The sequence below is a fragment of the Watersipora subatra genome, chromosome 1 (genome assembly GCF_963576615.1).
Source record: "Watersipora subatra chromosome 1, tzWatSuba1.1, whole genome shotgun sequence".
Lineage (NCBI taxonomy): Eukaryota > Metazoa > Bryozoa > Gymnolaemata > Cheilostomatida > Watersiporidae > Watersipora > Watersipora subatra.
Window position 1 is genome coordinate 74478860 of NC_088708.1, and position 27711 is coordinate 74506570.

At 36.7% G+C, this 27711-nt stretch overlaps 2 protein-coding genes and 1 long non-coding RNA gene across 9 annotated transcripts in view; 2 read left to right on the forward strand and 1 right to left on the reverse strand.

Moving 5' to 3' along the window:
- The first annotated feature begins 292 nt into the window (after positions 1 to 292).
- Positions 293 to 9218, forward strand: LOC137400021 (ras-related protein Rab-24-like). Its single transcript, XM_068086324.1, has 6 exons — positions 293 to 412; positions 1905 to 1973; positions 2869 to 3015; positions 4563 to 4713; positions 6384 to 6446; positions 8477 to 9218. Exons 1-6 carry the CDS (start codon positions 293 to 295, stop codon positions 8536 to 8538), a joined length of 612 nt encoding a protein of 203 aa, XP_067942425.1. The 3' UTR covers positions 8539 to 9218.
- A 786-nt stretch (positions 9219 to 10004) lies between these two features.
- Positions 10005 to 11792, forward strand: LOC137385922 (uncharacterized). Its single transcript, XR_010977807.1, has 3 exons — positions 10005 to 10169; positions 10476 to 10684; positions 11686 to 11792. It is a non-coding gene; the product is annotated as an uncharacterized lncRNA (long non-coding RNA).
- A 2310-nt stretch (positions 11793 to 14102) lies between these two features.
- LOC137385763 (protein hu-li tai shao-like) overlaps positions 14103 to 27711 on the reverse strand; it is a 33060-nt gene continuing 19451 nt past the window's right edge. For 2 of the 7 annotated variants that reach the window (XM_068072306.1, XM_068072304.1), the window contains 10 exons: positions 24905 to 25034; positions 23962 to 24075; positions 22743 to 22829; positions 22190 to 22421; positions 20809 to 20898; positions 19356 to 19442; positions 19069 to 19146; positions 18769 to 18831; positions 16183 to 16256; positions 14103 to 15183 (listed from right to left, as the gene is read on the reverse strand). In XM_068072306.1, the coding sequence (XP_067928407.1) occupies positions 15061 to 15183; positions 16183 to 16256; positions 18769 to 18831; positions 19069 to 19146; positions 19356 to 19442; positions 20809 to 20898; positions 22190 to 22421; positions 22743 to 22829; positions 23962 to 24075; positions 24905 to 25034 (1078 nt within the window). In that variant the 3' untranslated portion in view covers positions 14103 to 15060. Of the gene's footprint in view, positions 15184 to 16182; positions 16257 to 18768; positions 18832 to 19068; positions 19147 to 19355; positions 19443 to 20808; positions 20899 to 22189; positions 22422 to 22742; positions 22830 to 23961; positions 24076 to 24138; positions 24253 to 24904; positions 25035 to 27711 lie in introns of all 7 variants that reach the window. The other 5 variants (XM_068072305.1, XM_068072308.1, XM_068072307.1 and 2 more) reach the window with 5 other exon arrangements.

A 27711-nucleotide genomic window follows, 5' to 3' on the forward strand; every position in this document is an offset into this window, starting at 1 on the left:
GCTAAACCGCGGATGACATCTTTTTTGTAGATTTATTCATATAAGCGTTTCTGACTACAAAATTTCACTCCTTGAAGAAATACTGCAAATACAGCAAAATTTCTTAATAATATAATTTTTTATATTATTAAGCAATTATAATATATATAACTATAATTAATATTATGGTAATATCTGTTTATATACAGCGAAATCGCTGTGAGGTTTTTCAGCTACTCTTTATCAAAATTGCTGTAAAGGACAGAGGGTATGCTATTGGTTGAGGCTTTGTCGCTGCTTCTGATGGGCAGGTATGGCTGGAAGTAAGGTGGATATGAAGACTGTCCTTCTTGGAAAGGAGTATACAGGGAAAACTTGTCTTGTGCAAAGATATCTGCACTCTAAATATAATGATAATGCAAACTACCAAGCTGTAAGTAGTCCTGCGTCTGTTTATCTCATTACATCCCTTGAATGCTTATTAATACATTATTTTACAACTATTATCATAGTTTTAGTCAGAAGAGGCGCTGCTCTTCAGAAATGTAAAAGATGATGCCATGGTCTTATCAGATTAGCTCAGCTTTTTAAACATATGGATGAACAAATTTAGACTGGCAATGAAATTTCACAGATGTATTATGTCAATGATTCAGACAGTCCTGACCACTATTGTGATTACGGGTTAAGCAGCTTTGCCGACCTTGTTTATCACTTGCCTAGACAGATTGCCCTCTGATATCTTATTGTTTAATCAGTTGGTCGCTATCTACCCAGTAACAGCTCGTAGAGTAGGCATCGCTTTGTCATAGCCACCATTGACAGGGCAGCTCTCATTATGAGCGTGAGACAGAGACGCGCTTGTCCTTCTAATCTAGTAGCCGACGCTCGTGGTTCAATGAAGGTTATTATTCTCGGTAAAAGTAACATTGGCAAAACTTCTATTACAAGAAGGTGTGTCTACGAGGACTTTCTGACTACAGAGAGCACTGTATGTAATATGCGTAGCGTATCTTTCATGCCCCCTTTCACACTACTATTGTTTGTTGCTGTATCTTGCAGTGAGATGTGTTCTGTTACTGTGTGATTCTTATACTGCATGTCTCAACGTGTTTCATTCATGAGTGTAGGTATAGAACTATGGCATAATATTAGACACGTTTCTACTAACAGTGTGAAAAGTGGATGAGTTAGCTCTGCACCTTTCTAGGAAGAAGTTTCATATTTCACTTATTGACGGCTCGTTGAAAACCAGGCCTAACACTTTCCATATCAATCTCATGTCTGGTTATACGGAACTAGAGGGTCTAGTTACTAGTTTATAAAAACGTGATGTGGTACTTTTCTGGTTATCATGCAAATGACACTAAAGATATCTATCTAGTTCAATCTGGGAGAAGTAGCCTATTTGGTTTGGTGGGCTCATTTTTTAAGACTGAAGATTTAGCTTGAGTATTCTGTTTGGCAACCTTAGCTGTTGCTGATCAGTTCCACTGCATCAACCCTACCGCATTAGGCATGGCAAGTGTATCTTGTCATGCATTTTTTTTTGTTTTAACGATTTAACCATTGTTGTTAGGTTGGAGGTGGTGAACGCATAGCATAGGTGTTTAGAGCACCTGCTGATAGCCTTTGATTCAATAGGTTTAGTGTTTCTCTCTATTATTGTCAAATGTGTATTTTTCTTCACTCCAGGCGATATAGCTAGCTCAATGAGAGAACTATTCTTTTGTGGTACTCAGTGTGCATGTTAGCGATGTTTTGCACTACAGACTATAATAGATGTATTCTCTGACTTCCTACTATACATGTCACGTCTCCTGACTCTCTATAATAAAGACTGACTTGATAAAGTTTGTTTCGTTTGTTGGCTGGCTACTATTTATATTATACTTTGAGATTGTTCATAATTTTATACATTGTAGACGGTTGGTGCTGCCTTTGCGGCTAAGCGGATGGTTATAAACGGAAAATCTTTAGTCATGGGTATATGGGTGAGTGCAGCCTCTATTAGTTCTGAGTGGCAGATATATGGGGGAGTGTAACTTGTATTAGTTCAGAGTGATAGATATATGGGGGAGTGTAACTTGTATTAGTTCAGAGTGATAGATATATGGGGGAGTGTAACTTGTATTAGTTCAGAGTGATAGATATATGGGTGAGTGCAATTTGTATGACTGTAACACTTAATAAAGTTGATTTGCTGTGTTTGTCGAACACACCTCTGACACGGGACATGTTCTATCCATTCATTCTCACCGATCAGCTCTTTTGCTAGAGATATCTCTGTGCGGTATATCCATCTTAGACTAATAGATATCCTTTAGCATAGGGAATTTGCTTGGGATTAATGACTTTAGCCTTATAATGAGATATTTGCTTCACCGTTTGCAGTTTCGTTTTCAACGCATGTTAAATCTAACACAGATGGCATTCTTTCAAGCGATACCCTGTGCATTTTGCTCACGCGCTGGATTTAGGCTAAATGATTTTTCATGTTTCAAAGGCTTTTCCTTGACGTTATGAAGCAGATTATTTGGGAATGTCATTGGTTTTATGTCATGAAAGCTTTTGACATAGTCTGCTATACTTTGTCGCTTTGCTTGTTCATGATGCTGTTATCTGCTAAACCAACGATAAAAAGATATACCAGAGTTTCACATTGTTCTCTGATGGTTTCCTCAAGTTGTCAGGAGAAATCCTAGACAAGCAAGATTCTTGTCTAGGATTTCTCTATATTGTACAGTCATGCACTTCTCTTTTGCTTTTTCATTTTATTGTTTTATGGAGCATTTGCTAGTCATATAGAGAAATGTTCAGATTTGCTAGTTTATAGGCAAATATGAAACAAGTATTGAGCTCTGCTCAGTGATGTCAGATGATTTGTAGGACACGGCAGGAAGTGAGCGTTATGAAGCTATGAGTCGGATTTACTACAGAGGAGCTAAGGCTGCGATAGTCTGCTATGACCTCACTGATAGGTCCAGTTTTGACCGAGTGCGATTTTGGGTGCAGGAGTTGAGGAAGAATGAAATGGTTAGTAGACTGTCATCGTCTAACCTAGTAACTGAGTAGCTATTCGAGAATTGAACACGAGCAACCTGAATTTCAACTGATTATTTGGTAAGTTTCTGGGTGGCTAATACTAAAAGATCGCTTCGTTTAAATGAGTAAGTGTTGTTGAATGATCAAGTGTTGTTGAATGATCAAGTGTTGTTGAATGATCAAGTGATCAAATTTTCAGTGAAATGGACATGATTATAGTCTAGTATACACCAGCACGGCCCTTTTTTAATTTCAGTGATTTTTCAATCTAATAATCACGCTCTACTCACTGCCTGCCAACTGGGCTCCGCACCTCGATTAGCCAGGCTATTGTGCACGTGGCGCCTTCATCAATGATTTGTAGGGTGAATTGTTTTAGCAATTGTCTTACTTCATGAAAAAATAAAATACAATTAATATATGATTTATTATCATGCGCATATAGCAAAACAAGTCTGCTTGAGTTGATTGACTATAAGTTCTCTGACAGCTACTATAATACTAACTCAATATTCAGTCTTTCACCAGCCTTTCAACCGCCTTAGTTCACCTTCATCGTTATGTATTCCTCACCACAACTCGTATCAGCCACCACAACTCGTCTTCCTAGATAAAATATTTACACTTGAAAACTTTTAGGATTTCTCCATAATTATGTCTAAACCTTTTTAATTGTAAACATGATGTGAGCCTAATCACATGGCATTTTATTAGGAGTTATGTTTTCTTGTTTCAATTGAGAGCGGACAATTGACATACAAATAGCTGACCATCTTTGCTCATAGGTCTTCTGAAAACATGTAAGAATATTTAAGATTCAGTAAGATTTAGAAATCAGAAAGATTTTAGTTAATGCCACAAACAACAGCTAGTGCATCGATGCTGGCTTTCACATTGAATGTGGTTGTGTTTTAACATGAACAATTATCCAAGATTATGAATCAGAAGTAAGAGTAAATGTACGATTTTATTAAAATATTATTCTGAATGTAATTTCTGCTGTTATTTTACTTTTTCAAATATTTTAATGGTTGCTGTTCACACCAGCTATATGGTGTGAACAGCTGCATATAACATAACATTAGTTTATATTAAGATTTGCTTCCTACACTGTACTCTAAAACCGTTGTGTGGTAGAGCAAATACTCTTGTAAGAATACATACTATTTTGTTAAAGCTGTTTCGCATCCCTCAAACCTTCAATAACTTTTAAAGAAATAAGTCAAATAACTGCATTATATGCTAACTATGTATCATTTATGTATAATTAAATATAGATAATTAAATATAAATAAGTTGCCATATTGTTATTATTGTTATTTGTTAAGTAAATTATGCCAATTTTCTTGTCCTTTGATAAAGTAACAACATGTTTTACCATGAAGAAGCTAACCCGAACTACTAGCCCTGATGCCAATTGCATGAAGGTCATCAGACAAATACTAATAACATTTAGCTATATTTTATAATATCAAAGTGAAATATCTTCAGCTTCATATCACTTCCTTATTTGTTCAGGATATTCTGTATTGTAACAGGATTGTAGAATATATCTTTGTGCAACTAAAAAAGACCTTGTCGATGATGGTTCTGCGAAACGACAAGTTGATATTCACGACGCAACAGATTACGCGGATGAATTTCATGCTCACTTGTTTGAGACATCAAGCAAGACAGGAGAGAATATAGGTATGGCTTGGCGGTGAAGTCAGCTTTTCTCTGTGTCTTTGCAGATGCCGATTTTTAACCTCAGGTTTTTGTGGAGCTAGCATTAGGTTTGAGAATTTACTTTAGTCTACTATCTTTAATTGTTTACAGTTACAGTAAAAGCAGCGAGAGATTCCAAAAATTCCTCTCCGTTTTGTTGTTCCTACTACTAGTTGATTGAGATATTCATTTTGATAGCATTAAATTTATTGCAAGCAGTTGAATTAAGTTAAGCAAGTTGAATTAAGTTAAGCAAGTTGAATTAAGTTTAGCAAGTTGAATTAAGTTAAGCAAGTTGAATTAAGTTAAGCAAGTTGAATTAAGTTATGCAAGTTGAATTAAGTTAAGCAAGTCGAATTAAGTTAAGCAAGTCGAATTAAGTTAAGCAAGTTGAATTAAGTTAAGCAAGTCGAATTAAGTTAAGCAAGTCGAATTAAGCTAAGCAAGTCGAATTAAGTTAAGCAAGTCGAATTAAGTTAAGCAAGTTGTATTAAGTTAAGCAAGTTGAATTAAGTTAAGCAAGTTGAATTAAGTTGAGCAAGTTGAATTAAGTTGAGCAAGTTGAATTAAGTTAAGCAAGTTGAATTAAGTTAAGCAAGTTGAATTAAGTTAAGCAAGTTGAATTAAGTTAAGCAAGTCGAATTAAGTTAAGCAAGTCGAATTAAGTTAAGCAAGTTGAATTAAGTTAAGCAAGTTGAATTAAGTTAAGCAAGTTGAATTAAGTTAAGCAAGTTGTATTAAGTTAAGCAAGTTGAATTAAGTTGAGCAAGTTGAATTGAGTTAAGCAAGTTGAATTAAGTTAAGCAAGTTGTATTAAGTTAAGCAAGTTGAATTAAGTTGAGCAAGTTGAATTAAGTTGAGCAAGTTGAATTAAGTTTAGCAAGTTGAATTAAGTTGAGCAAATAAAATTAAGTTAAGCAAGTTGAATTAAGTTAAGCAAGTCGAATTAAGTTGAGCAAGTCGAATTAAGTTAAGCAAGTTGAATTAAGTTAAGCAAGTTGAATTAAGTTAAGCAAGTTGAATTAAGTTAAGCAAGTTGAATTGAGTTAAGCAAGTTGAATTAAGTTAAGCAAGTTGTATTAAGTTAAGCAAGTTAAATTAAGTTAAGCAAGTCGAATTAAGTTAAGCAAGTCGAATTAAGTTAAGCAAGTCGAATTAAGTTAAGCAAGTCGAATTAAGTTAAGCAAGTCGAATTAAGTTAAGCAAGTCGAATTAAGTTAAGCAAGTCGAATTAAGTTAAGCAAGTCGAATTAAGTTAAGCAAGTCGAATTAAGTTAAGCAAGTCGAATTAAGTTAAGCAAGTTGTATTAAGTTAAGCAAGTTGTATTAAGTTAAGCAAGTTGAATTAAGTTAAGCAAGTTGAATTAAGTTAAGCAAGTTGTATCAAGTTAAGCAAGTTAAATTAAGTTAAGCAAGTTAAATTAAGTTGAGCAAGTTAAATTGAACTGGCCAGGTAATACAAGGAAAACTCTGAGTAAAACAAAAAGTAAAACACAATGTAAAACACAATGAACTAACTATAACCAATACAATAAAACAGATACATGTAAATATATGACACACATCAAGTTCTGTTTATTTGTTCAGTCGATTTATATATTAATTATCTTCACAACTTCCTGTCTAAAAATGCATGTTACTTCTTTTTGCAGATAAATTATTTTACAAAATAGCAGAAGACTTCCTATCATCAAAATCACAACTTCCTCTTGCTTGTAAGTATTAGTATAACATCCTCAATTGTTTTGATAATTCTTCATAAGTTGGAGTTGTCTGTCTATTAACCCATGTCAGTAATGGCTTTTAAAGTAATTTAGTTGTCAGAAGCATGATTCATAGACTTGCAACACGTGATTAAGTTCATAAAATATGCTCATATTGTTTTTAGGGCTCAGTATTTGGGCAAGCTTAATAGTTGTAAAAAATGACGGGAGAGTATAACTCCTCAATAGATGAACTTATAGCCCAGTCTTTAATAATACATTGTCCGACCCATTGCAACCATCTGTAGATTTACTTAAATTTGTTTATGCTTAAAGAATAGAGAAAGCATAATATTATTATGCTTTAATAGTTATCTTGAGGTGTTGACTGATGTTCTAAAAAAAAATCAAGGAGATTGACCCACTAGAAGCTGAGATATAGACAGCCAAACACAGGTCTACCTAATAAAGAATGAGAGGAAAACCCTTCGAAAATCCCGAAAACTGTGACGTATAAAATCGACTTAATGGTCATGTGCCGGAGTTGTGCACCCTTACCGCCGTTATGTATAATGATTGTTTTGGCTACGAGATGTGAAACGCTTCTCGCGATAGTAAATAATTTACATACTAGCTCTGGTTTCTCAGGAAAATCATCCAAATATTGTGTGGTAAAGGCATTTGCCCATAACCCCTCGCCATGATTTTTCAAAGCAGAAGAGCAGATTTTGACTATTGTGCTTCAAACTTTAACTCGATCTCCACGGATATGCTCCGAAGATCATCTGTTCAACGAACGGCGCGTGTATAGTCTATATGCGATATCCGCGAGTTGCAGTTTGTTTAGAATAAGAAATAGGAATGGGACTTTTTGTTCCTTCATCATTTTTCTAGTGTGTATCTACTGCAGCATTCAGTTGATTTTCATGATTATCGTCACTATTAACAGACTGGAAGTTCACTACAGCCATAATATTAAAAAGACTAACTTGACCGTGCTGCTCTTGCTATAAGAAAAGAAAACGATAACTTTTGCTTTGATTTTTCTATTGATCTATTATCTTATCTATGATTATTTTTTATGATTTATATAATATTCATAATGCATATTATACAAAATAATAATATAACTGCGTATAGAATGAATGGTGTAACTAATATAATTTGTAGAAAATTCCAAATGATAACCGAGATTGATGATTGATTTAATTGATTCCATTTATTAGCTATAGTTAAAAAATCTGAACAACGCTAAAGATGAGTCTGAATAGGGAAGCTAAGTAGGAGAACAACAAAACTGAGCTGAACTAGCAAGATAGCGAAATGTTGCGAAATAATAGATGCGTGTAATTATTTTATGCTAAAACTAATCTACACGTCAGAGGGACTGGTTCGGAATTTTAGGAGCGATGATTGTTAGGCCCAATTTGATTGTTCTATACTTCCAGGGATAACACCAATTAAAACGCCGTGATTGTTATAGGAGAGCGCATTAGTTGGCTTAATTGACCAATGGCACACAAGTCGATTTCATACGTCATATATTGATGATTACTAAAACACTTATGTTTTTTGGTAGACCTGTGTTTGGCTGGCTATATCTCAGCTTCTGGTTGGTCAATCTCCTTGATTCTTTTTTTAGAACATCAGTCAACACCTCAAGATGAATAATAAAGCATAATAATATTATGCTTTCTCTATTCTTTAACAACGAAACTGGGTTCAAAGTTAATGCAGTTGCAAAAAATACATGGAAGGCTTTTAATATTTTCATATTTTTCAGTCTACTCTGTCAAAATTGCATGGTTCTAATATTAATAACAACCCACGCGCCTCTTATTAAAATGCTTCTAATTTATTTCATTGTCTTCTTCAAATGTTTTAAATGGGCAGATTATTTTCAGTTGGTGGTCTAGCTTCACGTTTAGATGTTGCTATTATTCTGTTAGAGTCTACGCGTATATACTCATTTTAGTATTCTGCTAGCACTCTTCACAGTTTTACTTTTCGCAGTGGTTTATGGTTTACCCTTTTTATTCTAGCCTCTGGCATACATATAGATGAAGCCGAAGCTCCAAGAAAGTCTCGATGTCGAGCGTGCTAGGACATCTTGACAGCTACTGTATGCAATATTCTCCATCATTGCTCTGGCACTTAGATAGCGAAGCAGTTTCTCCCATGTATAGGGACTACGCACTCCCACGTTTTCCTTTGTTGTGCATGTGACGTTTGTTGGTTGCATTGTATTGACTGAATTGCACTAGTCAGAAATTAAGCGCACTTTTTGCACCACTAACATAGATCTTGCAGTGTTTAGCTGACTTAATTTGAGGATTTTTCCAATGACATTGACAAACATTTTTGCTTGTAAAAGCTGTTATGCTGTAGCCCGGTGGGTAGTGCTTTGTTATATTTGCAATTCTAACCCTACATAGCCCTGCATAGCCCATACGACTCTACACCTATATGCGCAAGCCCTATGGCTGGCATCACCCATGCACTGCCACTCTTATGCGCAATCCCTAGCGCTGGCACCGCCCATGCACTGCCACTCTTGTGTGCAAGACTTACTACTGTCATCAACACTGCCATACCTATGAGCCTTAGGTAGGCTCTAAAATGGCTGGTTTTCTCCGAGTTTTTTCTGTGTTATTTCTGTGTTCTGCAGTTAGGACAATTTTTACTTTTTTTCATGACTGATCTATTTAACAGAATTATATTTTTAAATAGCAAATTTTTCATTTATAATTTTTTACATATCAGAAATAACAAAGCGAATTAGTAGCATTCTTTGCTGGAACTGTGTTTATCCAGTAAGTAAAGTAGCACACGGTCTGCTAGCCAGAAAACAGAGCTGTGGAGTATGTAAATCTGAACTAATTACTCACTTGCCATAGTATCACAGGCTAACATGTGTTCATCCCGCCCACCACCACCTTGTTACAGTCCATGGCCAGAGATCATGTGCTTTCAGAGTGATCCATCGTCTTCTCTTGCTCTCTATGTATTAAAAGAGCTACAGGCATCATGCCGCCTCCAGGCAAGTTACATGGTTGACCATGCATGATGATTTCATATGATAAAAGTAATCGCACTGGCTGACACCAGCTAAGTTTTGCGAGTTGTCTGCCCAAAAGTGAAATAATATAGACTGATAACGCGATTATAAGTTCTATTCTCTGACATAAGTTTAAGGTGTTGTGGAACTTAGGGCAGCACTATAGAATGTCACTATGAAGTATAGTCAGGTCCCCAAAAGTACAACCTTTTGGTATTGCAGCAATTCATAACAGCAAGTCCACATTTGTCATACTTGAATGTAGCAGGTTGAATCATTAACAAGTTGTTCATTATAATAAATTATGATCAATTTAACGTGGGCTGCAGGAATTGCCAAGGAATGAAATGAGTGTCATTACATGAATTACATATACTGAAGCATACTGAAGACTTGAATAGAAAACGCTTCACTTACATTGGTTGCGCAATACATTTACAATTATTTCAACTCTGATAGGTAATAGAGACAATACTTTGTATCACCTGAAGCCATATTTTAGACTTCAAGTATACAAAAAGCTTGGCTGTTAGGAATGGAAGGTGCCAAAGGAAAAGAAAAATTTGGCAATAGTGCTAAAACAGCATATCCTGCATTTGCACGTACTGCGACTCATGTATTCCGAATGGTAATGCTAGAAGCCTGTGGAATAGAGCCTTCTAACTGGCCAAGTGGAGGTAATCAACACCACTGAAATCAATTTTCCATAATTACATAATTTGAACTATTTATAAAAATAATGACTCACAGAAAGTGAATCTGAATTGCACCATGCTTTTCTCTCAAGTTGAGATTTTTAAGTTATAAGGAGGCACATACATAAATGTATTGCTATTGCATATCACAGCATATATGCCTATCTAGGGGATATGTCATTTTCGTGCTTCGAGCATTTTTATGGAGTGAGCTTCATGAATATTAATTGGAATCTAGGTTATGATATGTCTATCTTTAATCAACTACGTGTACTTTATTTCAACAAGGCGAGACGTCCTATCGGAATGAGGATAAGATAAAGTATGAGCAGGTGCTTGGTCCAAAATTTGTTATGGCCAAGAGTTACGAAGAAGCACGGGATTATTGGAGCGAATTTGATAAAATATTTCCACACTTTCTAATAGAAACATATTTAGAAAAAGGAGTTGGTGACCTTAACAGAATGATGATCGTTTTTAGAAATTATATGCAAGAGGTAAATATTACTTTAACAAACCCGCTTGATTTCTTTCTAAGTCTTTCAAGAGATAAATGTTAGAATTACTTGCTTAAATTCTTCATACTACACACAAGAGATAAATAAGTTTTATTAGCTCAATTCTCTAAAATGTGCACAAAAATTGAATTTTAATTTTATTAAATATAATCTGCATACGCATTAAATAAAAGCAGCATTTTAAGCACAGTGACTAACAACAGCCTTGGCGTACACATAAAAATCACTTTAGTGTTATCGATGGCTTTACCATAGATAATTGATGATTATTCATGCAAGAACTATATACACTTATCCTAATGTTTGCTTATTTATATCTCTAATTTAATTTCGATATATTCTCCAAATATATAAACGTACTTGGGCGAAAAGGAATAATGCAATCATCATTACTGACTAACATTACTAACAGAAACCTAAGTTTTTCTTTTTGCTAGCCGCTGCTCAACACATCCTTCCTTTGTCAATATAGATCTGATAGACCCGTATAATCATAAACCTCTAATAATCGGCTAGTAACTACTACAGTAACTGAATGTTACAATTATTAGATACCAACTGATAGTAGGAAACATAAATAAAACTATCGCATCATAGAAACCTATTTTATTTTTATTACCTAAACATTAATAAGAATAATAATATAAGAATAGAAGAACATTTAATTCTGACACCTCAAAAGTTCCTGCTTCACAAAATGAATACAAAAAAACTAATCAAATGACGAGTGACTGATTATGTAATCTTTATCATCTATTACACCGTATTAGTAAATGCCCTGCCCATCTCTTACAGAATAATATACAGTATTTGTGAACACATCAACCGGTTATAACCAACTAGTAATAATCACTACAGCTTCCCATTTGTCCAACAATCTCATGTTAGAAATTTTTGATATCAACTTTACCATTTAATAGCACTTCTACAATTTTCCAACTTACTCTCCATTCATCACTAAAAACATTTTTTTTGGAAAGGTGGTAGAGATATCTTTGAATATCTGTGCAAGACATGAGTCTAGAAATAACATAAGATGCTGTGTCAGCTGTACTGTTGTCCATAGACATATAAACATGTCTGGTGCCTCTGGGAAGTGGATTGACGCTTTGGCATTGACTGTTAGAGGAACCAAATATCCACTGATCCACCATTTTGACAGAGTATGTAGTGTACTATATCTCACGCTTCAACCAGATTAGCCACTTGTATTTATTGTTTGTCAAGCCTGTTTTACTACCAACACAATAACATCATTAAATATTCTGGTAGATGCTCGACATGGATACATCAGTCATGACATCAAGGGAATTGGAAAACACATTTAACAGCTTGTATGTTTCTTTGCCTACTCAACTCTCAGATATTGATGACACGATCAAAACTTGCCAGTGTTCTACTGATGAGCAAATGAGCAATAGCCAGCCTCAGTGCGGTCCAGTTAGGTTTGACACAAAGGTCAACTGTCGACAACCAAATACAGGTTGCACAACGTCGTGCCAAGAAAACGAGGTTGAGTCGAGCACCTCAAAATCTGAAAAGACCGTCACCACAATTAACACTAGGACAGTGAAGGAAGGTGACAAATGCCCCGAACAATTGGAACGAGTAGAGCATACGGAAGCGTTGGTCCAGCCTACGTGTAAAAGTAAGCGTTGTTGTGCCTCTCCGACAAATAATAATTAGAAGAGTCACATTAGGAATATTAAAAAAAAGATGATTTCACAACAACCAAAAACCTCAAATAAAATAAAAGCCAACAAAAAATTAATGAAACATTTGAAAAAACACTCGGAAGGATGGAGTGTAAAAACAAACCGCAGACTGCAAACAAAATGGAAAGGTAAGTTGTAGCAAATTTATGATTTTATTTAATAATAATCTTTTTGAAATACAAGAGTTTGTGATAATTTTAGTATGCTAGGTAAGTTTTGGAGCATGATATGACAAAGTAGTGTTTCAGACTCTGTAAATGTTCAAAACCAACTTTATTCTACACTCAAGTTACAACTACTATAAAAAGAAATACTTTGTTATTGCAGTTGGCTAAACTGCTCATGATCAATTCATGTTTAATACAGTTAGCATTACGGCGTAGCATCTTTTAGAACTTCACAAGCTTCACTATGTGAATGCTAGGATCGGTGAACACTTGGCAACAGCTACTACGTGGGCCAATGATGAATCTCTGATATTTCCAATGCATCGGCTAAGCATCGACTTTGACGATTGGTTACAAAAACTAAAAGAACACCACTTGCTCGCAGATTTGGCTAAAGGATTTGCAGAAGGCGTAATTAGGATGATCGTCTCTGATTTGAACATAAATGTCAAGGTTAGTTTCTGTGCTTGCAGTGCAACTCAAATCATTCAGAATATAATTAGGTTCTTAAAGCCAGTTAGCCATGTGTGGACCCACTTATAAAATTTTAGGTCACACTGTTATCAAATAAGCTTTTTATTAAATTTTGCTGCGTGATAACAAAAAGGTTTGTCTTGCAGCTTGGTAGCACATTTACTTGGCAGGTTTTAATAGGTATTAGAATCTGATTGTATATAAGAAACTAATATACATTAGCAGGCTATCTCAACATCAAAATTAGTCAAACTACCATTTAATAGCAACAGAAAATATTGCATGTGAACAGTGAAAATATATTGCTTTTAGATAGATGATAAAAACAGCAATACAATGATAGGAATCGATGCCATCACTGGTGATGTCTCATTCAGCGTGGAGCTTAAATCAGACTGTGAGCTGACAGGGCATCATAAGTTGGCGGATGCTTGTCAGAATCATCTTCTCCTTACTAAGCGCATCCAGAAGCTGACAAACAAGAAAGTTTGCTGCAACTGTACAGCTATACAGTTAGAAGCTGACGAAACCTCCCATGATGCATCAGCTCAGCTTTTAACAGAAGCCACCATGAATACTCTGGACAAGGCTGTTTCACACCCACCTCCAAATCAGTTTAGAATGTCAGGACAAGCAGAACAAAACCCTAGAAACTTTAGCATCCAACCGGAGAGAGTTTCTCTCTATCCCTACATTTCTGTGTCAGATAACGCACCAATGACAACACCTCGCACTTCTCGGTCACCATCCATACAAATAACCTCGACTGATAATGCTGTACGAGTTTTAACTGATTCAAGCAACAATTTAGTAGGAAACGAGTTTGAAGTAGAATCAGCGGACGAAACTTCTGAAATTACATCCTATATAAGTGGCACTGAACCGGCATCACATAATATGACATTAGCGCCTGACTCCGAAAGCGCATTCCCTACAGATCCACTCAGTTCTTCTGTAAATAGTGAAGACCACAAAGGCTAGACCATATGGCAATGAACGCTGACTAAGAACTAGGAACACGTAAATGCGTGATGAAGAATGTTTCTTCATGATATGAATGACGCTTTTATTGCCTAGTAGCTAAATAAACGGCATAGAAAATATGTCAGCAAACAAAATAGAAGCAAGTAAAATAATATTGATACTCTGATGAAGCATATTATAGGGAAAATAATACTCACAGATATTCAAATATGTGTAATTGTATAAAATGAGCTGGATAGGATCGACTAAAAGTGGTAAATAGTAAATAATCACAATACACTAAACATCTTCCTACTTGATCATCAGAATATTAATAACGACTGATAAGTCCGATGTACATTAAATCGCAGCGATCTGCAGAAAAGGTAACAGGACTAAACTAGGAAGTATCAACATTGAAGATAATAACATTAAAGCAAACATTGTAGAAATCACATAATAACAAGCAATTTTATCAAATATTAGCTTTAGAGTGAGACGCCAGCTAACTGAAAAGCTATCGACTTAGCTGTTCAGTGAGCTGCGTCGCAACAAAAAAGAACGAACAAGTGATGATTGCATGTTCAGGGTATCCCAGGCAGCTATACCCTATACATAAACTGAACTGACTAGCAAGCAGGTGTTTTATATACACGCTTCATCGTTATGAAATATCGATGCCAACTTGATTCATCCCAGCGTGCCAAACAGCTGACCAGTCACAAGAGAGGGTGTAAGAACAATCTGGTATCATTGTAAAACTGCTTGGCTGCGCTCATCAACTCAAAAGCAAGGTTTAATTAAATGGACATCTGGCGCGAGAACTGGCTGCTATGCATCTAATAACGAATAAAATGTTAAAATGCATACGGCTAGAACCCTCATGTACACTATACTGGTGATGGGTTATCTACCAGTAGTAGATGATGACCTGCTGCCGGTGAATAATGGCAATACTAGGCATCCCAAAAGCATGACCAGAAAAGACAGTGTAACAATATCCAAAGGAGTCACTGGGTGACACATAATTTCCAAACTAAACTGCGGTTTGAACTTTTGATTTTTTAGCGTCTTTCTTTTTGCCGAATGAAAATGATGGCATTCGTCCCTTCTTATCCTTCTTGTCTTTCTTCTTCTTATCATCCTTCGACGGCGAATCCTGCATAGATTAATTCTCAAGGTAAAATCAGACGAGTTTAGCAAGAGAGTAAACATTGTCAGGTAGTTCTTATAGGAAACAGCTACTAGCTAACATCACCGTATTTACATGCTGAGTCACCATGACAATATGATCTGCGCCATGTTAGATAGATCAATTTGAAAATCTATGCAAGAAGTATTATTACCTTCTGAAATCATTTCAGGTCAATGTTTATACAGAGCGGCAAAGGTGGGGTGATGTGCGACATATTTGTTTTCAATTCAGAATTAACGAGCGAACAACATTCATGAGACATTATTTAATGTTCAAAGTATCGACCCACCAAGTCAACCTGCCTGCAGTAAGCTAGTATGTACTTCGGATATATTTACATACAGATCTTAGAAGTTGCCTTCACTTTTGTTAAAGTAAATTCTTTTTACAAATGGCTTTAGCTACATGGCTTGGTGGCAGCTTTAGAAAAATTGAGGTCAACTTAGAAACCATGAAGAAGCATGCATTACTTACATTGTGAATGTTACGGGTCTTTTATATTTGTGCAATGACTGATATAAGAATGCATCAGTGTGCATTGACTTTTGGTACACAATAGATTATCACACTGATGAAGAGACAGTGATAATATCTTTTAATCTTATACACAAACTCTGCCATTCAATGATATGTTTTTTTCTGCAAAGTTTCAAAAAATAATTGAGATATAGTTTTGTTAATTAATGATTTATCAATTTAATTATAATTAAAAAGAATAAAAACAAAAATAACAATGCTAAATAATGCCGCTTCGTTTGGTAAGATTTGAGAGGAATTTAATCCAACTGATTGCCAAAGACTAACAAAGTTTTAACTGAGCAAGCACTTGGGCATCGACAAGAGTGTTATCCATTCTAATCAATAAGCTATCATGGCTGCTTGAGCTGTGAGGATTGCAGTCGGGAACAAAAAGACAAGAAATAGTGGGTAAAAAACTGCTATAACTAGGATAGTAGTATTCACCTCTCCATTCTCATCTATATGACCTCCATCATCGTTATGATTAGGGTCTGACTCAGGAGATGTTGGTCTATCTCCTACAATCAACAGAAAACAAATATAAAACCTGGTCCTGCGGTATATGCTACTATGACCTTTCCACTTTTAAAATCAGGACTCTCTCTCGCGACTGAGATTCCACATTTGACAGAGAAAGTCACACTGAACTAATCAAGTTATATATATATTTATTCTGTACAAAATTAGGAATAACGAAGGCTTCCGCTTCACTCACACCGGACATCGACCTTAATAGGTTTGCTTAAAATATATAACTCTTATATAGCGGCTACTGCAAGTAATAAACTAGCATCACATTGTACAATGTAAATGAGTCAATATGACAGTATGTCAACATGCCGTGTTAGCCTGTGAGCGTTTTAATATGATGTCAGTGTGTTAGCATGTTAAACCATAGCATGTCAGCATGATAACGGATTAGTATGTTAGTACATTGGTATGTCAGCATGTTAACACGTTCATACAATAGTATGTTAGCACGTTCATACGATAGTATGTTAACACATTCATACAATAGTATGTTAGCACGTTCATACGATAGTATACTACTTCGCTAGCAAGTTTAAGTGTCAGTGCGGTAGCATGTCAGCATGTAGCCAAGATTATATGCTAGCATGTTCGACTAATGACATAGAGGTAAATATGTAGCTCACAATGACAGAGGTAAATATGTAGCTCACAATGACATAGAGGTAAATATGTAGCTCACAATGACATAGAGGTAAATATGTAGCTCACAATGACATAGGGGTAAATATGTAGCTCACAATGACATAGAGGTAAAGATGTAGCTCAGACTCCATCCTAGAGTATTAACAGTATGAACAAGAGTATTAGGAGTATTAACACTTTGAAGCTTTGTGTGTTGTAGATGCTTGCAGGAACCTGATCCTGGACAGTTTTAATTATTTTCAGTGTGCTGTTGTAAAACTAAGAACTATGAAAAATCCTTTTAAACGGCATATGTTCTTAACCTCTGAAATCATAGATTTTGATACAAAAACATGAAATATCAATGACAGATTTTCTTTCATGTTGCAGAAAGAACATGTTGCATGTTGTTCATGTTGCACATGTTTCATGTTGTTCTTACAGGTTGCAGAAAGGACTACCGTATGAATATTGACGGTATTTACATGAACGTAACAATGGTTTTTGACTACACTAGCACTGATATCAAGGTATTGTAGTTTGAGTGTTGAAGCTAAATCATTCTTAGTTTTTTGTTATGTAAACCTCAATTGTCAAGTAGCTTCCTCATAACAAACTTAAAATACTGTTGGTTGACTATGATAAGTAACAAAACAAGCGGAAGTGATTCGATCAATATATTTCTTTCAACTTAAGTTATAATTATTATTAGACACAAACAACAAAATAATTGTTCTGGCAAGTATAATGGTAAAATATACCATTTAAGCAAAACCAGTCTAATTTTTTAGCAAAGGATGAATCGACCTACCTGGATCATCATCATCTTAATCTAAAACTGAGCCTTAATGTACAAGAAACTCATTCAAGGCATAATTTGCAAACAATTTTCTTTGATTAGTCATTTTCACAAAATGATCAATTTTAATAACCTTCACACATTCGGTTGTATTTCGAAGAATGAAGGTCCAATCTTACTCCTTTAAACTCAACCCTTTAAACCCTAACGGCCAGTTTTGCGGCATTGCGTAGGTTGTGTCAGAATCCCTAAAGGCCGCTATTCCTGCAATAACATGGCTTTACAAAGCTGTTTACAAAAGCTGTTACTAAGTAACAGCAGAAACCAATCAAATTAATTCTTGCACAGGATGTTAAATCAGAATTTTCACTTCCATTTATAATAGTTGCCAAATGTCTTTACCCACTTCCTTCGTTTTAATAACAGATTTTATTAGAACGGTATTGCAAAAAAAGCGATATAATTCGTTTGTTGGTAGGTCATAAATGATTGTGATGCAAATAAAGAATTTTATGATAGTCATTATAATTGTCCAGTATATTTTAAGATGATTAATGATGATAAACAAGTGCACAATGGATATGATGGCACTGTAAACGTTTTTACGAGTTTTATAAAATCATATGAACTCTTAGTTTTAGCCCGAATAATGGTAGAGTACTGTTTTTTTTTGTTTGATGACATTTGCTGGGGGTTGCCTGACTTTTTTACTAGTGTTTTACCAAATATCATTGTATTATGAGTATGTTTAGATATATTTAATATAAGTTTTAAAACTTTGGATCGTTGGACAGCTTGCCCAGGGTTACTGACACGCATTGACAAAAACGGTCAGGGTTCAAAGGGTTAAGGAGTATAACAGCAACACCCAAAGAAACAATCCGACAGTTTTGTTGTTGTGGACAAACAGAGAGCTGACAAAATGGAAGCGAAAATATGTGCCGAGTCTTTTCAGGATTAAGTGAGAAAACAACTCCCAGCATTAATTCAGGCATAGGCTTCAAAGTGTTAAGTATAGCTAGCTGACTACCCAGGTGGACATAATTCAACAAGAAATGAACTAGTTCGTTTTACACTACCTTTCTTAGGTTTACGCTCAGATTTAGATCGTTGAAAACTTTTACCCTTTTGGTTGTCTACAACTGAATGGATGAAGCAAATAATAACAGGCAAACAAGCATGCGGGTAAGGAAACAATATATCATGCAGATAGATCAGCCGCAAAGGTGCCAACAACAAGCAAACCAAAAAAAGATAGCGGATAACAATATGCAACAATATATGCAATACATGCGGCCGTAGCAAGCTCTATATACTGTGCAGTCAACTGTTAGTGCTAATTGTCTATCCACATCAAAGTAGTGATGGGAAAGACTTACGTTCTGGCGTTTGTTTAGCTGGAGCTTTTAGAGAAGAGTACTGATCAGTCCCCCGTTGAATGGCAGGTGGCGCTAAGTCTAGACATAAGGGATACAGGCACTGAGCATGCAATATTGACAGAAAGATTGCGTTAGCTAACAGCAAAATAACAACAAAATGCAAAGGCTCAACCGATATGGATACGCAACATGCAAGGTTTGCAAACAACATATTACAATACAGGGCAGAAGGGAAGAAGAACGGCTAGCTAAACCCAAGTCAACTAGTTAGCCCGAGTTAGACCTACCTGTTTTATTTAAGCGGGGAGCGGGTGTGGGGGACTTACTAATGGCTTCATCAATATTGGTTTCTTTAGAAGTAGACCTTCTCATAGCTAATAATGATTACAACATGCAGCCAGTGCGAGCAGAGATTGAGAGGGAAGGCGATAGTTAGTAGATAGAACAGTACAATGCAGCCAGCAACATATCCCAGGAAACAAAGTTAGTAAGAATAATAAAATAATAAGGTAACTGTATATTGTGATGGCAGACAGGTAATGATGAACGCCAAATCAAACTTTCAAAGATATGTTAGACTTGCTTTCTCCGTTTCAGTTGACTCATTATATTCATATCATAATTTGGTCAACTTTTAACAAAATATAATTTCCAGCAATAAACAAGTACATCTCCTTTGATAACTTCAAAAATCCAGATTTCACAAAGATGCTATTATTAATAGGAAGGCAGACCGGCATACAGATAAAAACAATGACAATTACTAATCAAACACAACACATATACATCACGAGTACTTCTATAAAAATTGCAAAGTATTGTGAAAAGTCCCAAAACCAAGGAAGTTAAAAAGCCAACATTCTGTTAGTGGAAGCAGCAAATCATACAAAGGAAGGACAGCCGACTAGCGAGTGTTACGGATGTTACATAATGCCAATTGGATAAGCGGTATGTTTTAGCATCTTGTGATCTAAGGCATAAGTTCATTGGATATTACTGGTCCGAAAGCTTTCCCCAATAGGTAACTTGAAGGGCTAGAGGAATGATCGACCTGAGAGGTTATACCGGGTTGATAGCTTTGTCACTAGGTAAGCGGGAAGCTGCAACGAGTCGTGGCTGTACAAGATATGTGCGGATATACAAACTCAAACAACGGTGAAAAAACAGTTTTAGCAAGTCTTCACACCACGAATGTGAACTAGGCAGGTGCAGAGTTAAGCTGGTTAACAGAAACCAGTCGGTGTGAAAGAGGCAGCGGTGTGAATACCTGGAACATAGTACTTAGGGATTCTTTCCAGAGAGGAATTGACATGACTGCTTGTAAAAGCTGCCGTTGACTCGGCATCACGTATTGGAATGAACAGAGTATGAGCAATGGAGTGTTCTATAGGACTACTGCTGACTAGGGGCTCATCAAGGCTGCTGCTATTGCCTAAGAATACACGCGAGTACACAGCCAGCCAGTATATCCATATACACATAAATGAGAGCAGCGGTGTACAGAGGTATAGGATCAAAATTTAGGATACAGAGGCAGGACATAAAACACAATAGTAATAGAGCCAACACCAGCATGCAGGGGAGACAAGCCAATGTGAATCACATAGAATGCACGATGCTAGCGAACTGATAACACATCTAGTGGGCAGAGAATTACACAGAAAAAATAAATCGGGGAAGGGTGGCAAGCCAGACTTACCTCACTCAAGACAAGACATATTTTATAACACTGTGTCATACCTGGCTCAGATTCGATGGTGGATGTTTGCATCTCAGCTGTGACTTCTTCGACGGAGGGTGCCTGCTCGACAGGCTCAGTACTGGCTTCCGCTATGAAAAGTGAAAAAAGCTTAGAAACACACCTGGAATAGTATATCAGCTGTGCATAAAAAGCTATGTTGAATTTATAGAGTACTGTGGAAGAAAATTGCTCAGCTCTGGCTTGCTTGCAATATTATGCAAATAACTCACAAGTAGTTAAAAACTTGTTGAATTCCTCATAACACGCATATTCAGAGATATGAAAATGAGTTAATGAAGGACTGCTTTTATCACAACTAGTTTGTACCAAAGGCTAATTCGGAAGCAGGCCTGAGAGTAACATGATAGTCTCACGTTAAGGATGAGCCAGTTAACAAAAAGTGTCCGTTTAAAGGGTCGTCTTTTCCAAACTAGTGAATTAACAACTCTATTAGCTCTGGATGGGTTGTGCTCCAAACCAGAGCACTAATCTTAGTTCTACAGTATGTGTGCTTATACACACTACACATGCTAATATATTATTTGTTGTAACCGTCAATGATAGTGATAGCAAGTAACTCCATTAACACTGTGTAGCCAGAGTCTTGCACATACAAGCAGGCCCCCTGACCATGAACTGTATTACCCACTTTCCATCGACTGTGGAAGCACTTAAAATAGCACAAATCCTTTTCAACTGAATACCATTTATAGGTCCGAGTTTCTAGAAAACCATGAAAAAAACAGAAATCAAATAGAGTGAATAGTTCTTATTTCACTCTCTCAAAAAAGGTGATACTTAAGAGGTAACTGAAAACACATAATTACCGCAGTACATCAAGTTCGATACATGTAGATGGTGAACGTTTTTCTGAATAGAAATGCAACTAGTTTTAGTGTAAAGCTTTTACTGCTGATAGTCTTTCTAGCTTTTTCTATAGTCGAGCCTTCATTACGAGGAACTTCAATCAGTGTGTCATTAGCAACTAGTGTCCTGTTAGCAGCCATTTTCATTTCTCGGTCAGTATGAGACGCCTTTAGGATTTTGGCGATATCTCGTGAATTAATAATCCAATCGACATGAAGCTTCGTAGTTACACTGAAAACCTACCATTACAAAAGCTGTCAAAATTCTGTAATCTTACCTAAACCAATGTGGAGAGAGAACAAAAAGCGAAACTATGTTACAGAGGTTTCGCGGTCATAGGATCTGAAGAAAAAAAACACTCCCAATTATCTTAAATCCCAGCGTCAAAGTATTAAACCAATCATGTACGTGGAGGCAGTGTGGGCACTATCTTTGGACTAACTACTAAATGTAACAATAAGACAGACACCTTGTCTCAACCATTTTATAGCGCCGAGTTTAGATAATGCTTACATTGTAGCTGCTGCTGAATATCAGCCAGTACCTCCTCCTTAGGAGGCTTTTCCCCTCTCCGCACAGCCTCTTCATAATCCTTGAGTTCTTCGTCACTCATCTTGTCGAATGGGTTAGTCGTGTAGGCCGACTTGTAGACAATAGCGTTGTGCTGATGCTCACGTTTGATGATGCCTTTGCTAGCAGCACCAACAATCTTCACGTGGTCCCCAGTCGTTGACAGACTGCCATCCTACGCATGACATTCCCCTCGTTACCATACTAACAAACTCTGGAATTTTCTAGTTGACAATAATAAGCGCACAAACTAAAATGAAGGGTGTTTAGAAGGCATGTCAGCTGGAAGTCAGCGAAATATGTAGAATAATTGACATTAACACAAGTTGTTCATTGATCTCAGCCCGCATACGCATGTATGCATACGCAGCTGTGACAGAGATAAGGTTTGGGAAACTTCAACATCTAATATAGGTCAGCTGCCAGTCAACCGAGTCAACTCTGGCTAACTGCCATGATCATAGAATTCCATATGTAAGTGAAAATCACCACCTACCACTAGCTGTCCCTCAACCACTCCCCCATCCAGTATCCTAGACTGATATCCAGCGGTGATCTTGTCTGTATAGTATCCATCCTTTATCTGCAACAAACATCTACGATTTAAGGCTTCAAACTTGACTCAGTCGCTTATCATATTTGCCAAGGGACATCTCGACTAGAGCAAACCGAGGTGGATATCGAAGAACAAACCATGCATATTTTTCATGGAAGCAAGGCTGTAACAATGAAGTGAGAAACTAGGCCAGATTACACAGAGCCAAGCACTGCGCTTGTATGCAGGTTTTGTTCAGATACTAGAGATATGAATTATGCTCCAAAAAGAAATGTACGTCTATATTCCAATACAATTTGTAACCCAGAGTACCTAAACTGAGCAAATAGAATACTCACATTAAAGTTTGGAATGAAATGGATGCTATAAATCACAAATGTTGATCACAGAGCAAAGGCTACATATTTTTAAAACGAAAGCTTTACATTTGTTTCAATTACTGTACAACCCTTGGACTGACTGTAAAGAACCTTCTCATGGAAGTCACGAAATTAGCTACTCTGTAGTGCAGACAACTTCTTTTTTACACAACAAGTATAGATTTTATTCATACAGTATGAAAAAACTTTCATATACTCAGTATAATTAATAAAGGCGCACTGTCCTAATAACAATATTTGGCTCATGGAAACACAAGGCTCATGGAAACACAGCGCATAACGTAAAACCTCTATTTCAACGTGATGGCACTCAACTTTTCAACACCTCCCTATAGTGGCATTTAATTGGAGGTGGCGTTGTATTTTTCAACACTTCTTCTATAGTGGCCTTCTATTAAAGATGGCATTAAAAGAAAGGAGGTACTCAAATAAAGATTTTACGGTATTTCAGTCAAGTTGAAACAATACCATGCATGCAGTTGCGGAGATAGCTCAACACGGCACACTTGGTATCAAGAAATTCAAGACCTAAGAGAAACAACTGCAGCAAATCCATATTCAAACTAGGTATAAATCCTAAAGCCATTAGCATTAGTGAAACCAAATACATTTTGAGCGCATTCAACTTTGAAATAGAATTCCACTAACTTAACTAAATTTGTGCTATATTTAGGACTTGGACTCTGTGTTGCCTGCATATGGAAGCTAGAGCAACATTAACGTGCGTATGATCTCTAGAGTCAATGAGATGAGGACAGGGCTGAGAGAAAATCAGATACCTGACGCTGCTGTTGTATGTACTCTTTGGGATTGTCACCTTGCGGCGCAAACTGGTTTCTGTTTTCAATCCTTAGTGCTGCACCCTGCTTGCTGGGGGAGTCGAGAGGCACCCACTGTAACACCAACACTCACAGGCACATGCACAAAACAAGCATGCGTCACCCAGCTAGGCTTACGTGACGGTACATCTTCTTCATCTCTAGCCTCTCTCCACCAATAGGAGCAAATACATTTTTGCCATGAACTTCTCTGGCGGGTGTTGTATGGGAGGGAGAGGTCTCCCTTACCCACTGCGTATTGGAAACAAGCTAATCACAAACTTATCTCTAGAAAGACAATTAATTACTTAGTATTGATATTTTAAGTGTATGAAGTATGAAAGTGACAAAGAGGAATATTAGTTCTTGGGTCAAACAGCGCCTATGAACCAACTGAATACCTCAACAGTGTCAGCGGCTGCTCGGTGGCCTCCAACCAGCAAGGACCATGATATATGGGCAAGGGAGGGAATTGAGAGAATTGAACAGCTCTGATAGCGGTGCGGCAAGCAGTGTGGTATCGGCTTGTTTAGACAAGCGATAAACACACACGCCAGCAATGTGACCTATTTGATGCCCGTGCATACAGTCATCTCACCTACCTACTTCGTCTTGTCCAACCATTAGCAGAAATTACTGGCAATAAAAGACTAATAAAAACAATCAACTCCGAGTTAGAAAGCTCCTAGTCATTGGGCGCGCCGTTATCAGCATACCTAGCCTGTGATTTTACTTGCAGATTAGCAGTGCAAGTTGATGCCCAAACATTTTGGAGAAAAATAAAACGTCATAGGCCGGCAATAGGACTAAGAAATAGATTTATCTTATCTTCTGAAGAAAAGTCTACTAACTATGGGGTAAACTTGTTGGCTCCGCCGCCTGGCAGTTACAGCTGATACTATACCTTGGTTATTTTCTTGGGGTTATCTGTTCCTATCTCATCAATCTCCTCTCTTTTGTAAGCGTTCGGTGTGTTTAGCCAGTCTGTCTTTTGTAGTCTTTTATTTCGCTCTTTCAAGTCCTTTATGTTTTGTCTAAAAAAGCAAACATCACACATAATTCAGTCTTAAGCGGGCTACACAAATGCTAGTAAGACAGTGCGTGTTAGCGCTGCCTGCCAGATTAATTCTGGAAGGTTGGCCCTCTTCATCCCTCCAGCAGTGAGTCATGCATCAAGACCTATATCCATTCAAGCACACCTGTTGGTGTGTGTCAGAGATTGGCTTTACGCATGTCACATTGTGCAGCATATCAAATTGTAGGTCTTAGGTTAGCTAGGCTAGACTGACACGCGGTGTGATATTCAGGTGGGCTGACCAGTCACTCCATCTATTCACATGCGTCTCTCCAGACTGTTTGCTTATTGTATGCAAATTCATCCTTAAGCGCTAGTCGCTAGTTCCGCTACACAGAGTGACTTCAACTCAGAGGTGACAGATAGTTCAGGCAAAGGGAAACGGTTGCAAGTTGACATTGAATGTTTCACCATTAAACAACCAAGCTTTTCAATGCTGGCATTCTATGCCATCGATCAAAGAGAAAATCAACATTGTGAAATTCTCAAAAGAAATACTTCGCTATTGTTAAAAAAATAAATACTGCAGGCTTGCAGTAGGCGATGAGGTCGCCAAAACCTCAAATGGTGAGACCAAGTTTATCACCTTGAGAAATAAGGAAGCCAGCGAATCAATTTTGAGTAGCTTGTAACTACGCAGCTAGTAGTACTAGCACCTACTTGGCTTTCAATCTTTGCAGATTTATTTACTTCAGAAAGCTTTGCATCCAAGAACTCCTTATTTGGCATATGAACTCAAAGCATACAGAGAGTTTCATTGTTTGGTGTAAGACTGGCCGGTACTGGTGCGGGGTAATGATCAATGACAACAAAACCAGATGTAAACATTCATTGGGATTATCTGCCCTTCAATGCGCCTGAGCGATACCAATTCTACCACAAATGTTTTTCGGCTAGTAAATGTACAGGTAACTAAAGCAATGAAACAAGCAAACTGAATCCTGGGCTATGTGACCTCGTCTTGACCTGACAGCCTTCAAACTAGCACTATGACAGGTGTAAGACAGTTTTTTTCCAGTACTGGGTTATGTTTAATATTGACTTACACTTCAGGAGAAACTTTTTTACTTTAAAATTCACGAAAATCGACTTCTGTGACCTTGAGAGACTGGTCATAAATCAAGTGAATATGTAGTCATAGTTAAAAGGAAGGAGTGTCAATTTAGGATTCCACTAATTAACCATTAAGTTCAACGCTAAATTAGATTAGGATCCGTAAATATGTAGCCTAATATTTTACAATTTATTTTGTTATAATCATAAAATAAACAATTCCTGGTTCCTACAAAATTACTTTTGAATAAAGAATAGTCAAACACGTACTTACAATAATTACCTTAGATTACAACAAAGACGTAAAACACAAGCTAATCCTCGGACTCAACACCACAAGTAGTTTCAAACGCATCATATATGAAGTTCGTCAAATGTGAAATGGTTGAAAGCAAAAATAAAAAGAAACAGTTTGCTCTTTCAGGTCTTTCACTATGAAAAGTTGTTCTAGTGGCTCCCCTAGCTTTTACCGCCAGTCATTTATATGAAGATCTGGTGACAGAGTTAACCGTTTAGTGTAAAAATGTGACAAAACAATGCTACGATGTTGGAGATTAATTCTACCAAAAATAGCTCTTGTTTTGCTTTGCATTTTTTTTTATTTAAAATTCTCAATGAAATATTGTGGCTGCCAATTTTTCATTTCCCACTAAGGAAGACCTAAAATATAATGTATTTCTAGAGCACAAGCTAAAAAACTTCAATATTGTGTATTTGATACCGGTGATAGAAATATTTGTGATAGTAATATCCATTATGTGTATTTCAAATACTCTTCAAATTACTTTTTAAGTTTTTCAAGTATTAAGTTTTTCTCTCCTTCGAAGAAAACACTCGGGAATTCCCATAATAGTAGTATTAGCTGTACTATTACTACAAGTAGTAATAGTATTGTACTGTACTACTTGTATTACTACCCTAGGACACTTATATTTCGCTAGTATTTAGTTTCGTGAGTAGCATACAGAGTAAAATTTCGCTGCAACTTAATTTCGCAGCTCTGAGTGCGAAAATATAGTGATGTGAAAATAAATGCAGTTGAACAAACATAATTAGATTCCTCAGGTTCAGTTCACCGCAGGCCTGTATTCACTGGTTGCAAGTTGGGGCGGCTAATGTTAGGCGACTAGTTATGAACACCTGGGGGTGTTGAGGGGGGCGGTGTAAGCCCCCCCAACAGGGTTTTTTTATGCAGGACCTCAGCCGGGCCTCTCGTGTGAAGTTTTAAAATTTTTTAACAGAAAGTATCAACATTTTTCTATTTTTTGAGATTTGTTTTGTTTTAGGTGATGTGACTGACGAGACGTTTTTAAATTAAAATAGGCAAAACTTGACCGCAGTTAAAACGCTCAGAAAAAAGACATCTTTTTCTTTTGAGCGTTTTAACAAAGATCTTTGCCGATCTTTGATCTAACAAAGAATTTTGCCGATTTTATTTTAAGTTCATACGGAGGTTTCCACGCTTTCAATGGGACATGGCCAAGCGGATGTTTGGTAAAACTTGATATTTTGCAAACCTTTATAAAGGTCGTTAACAAGAATATTTTGCCACTGATGATGATAATAATGACGCCTAAGAACTA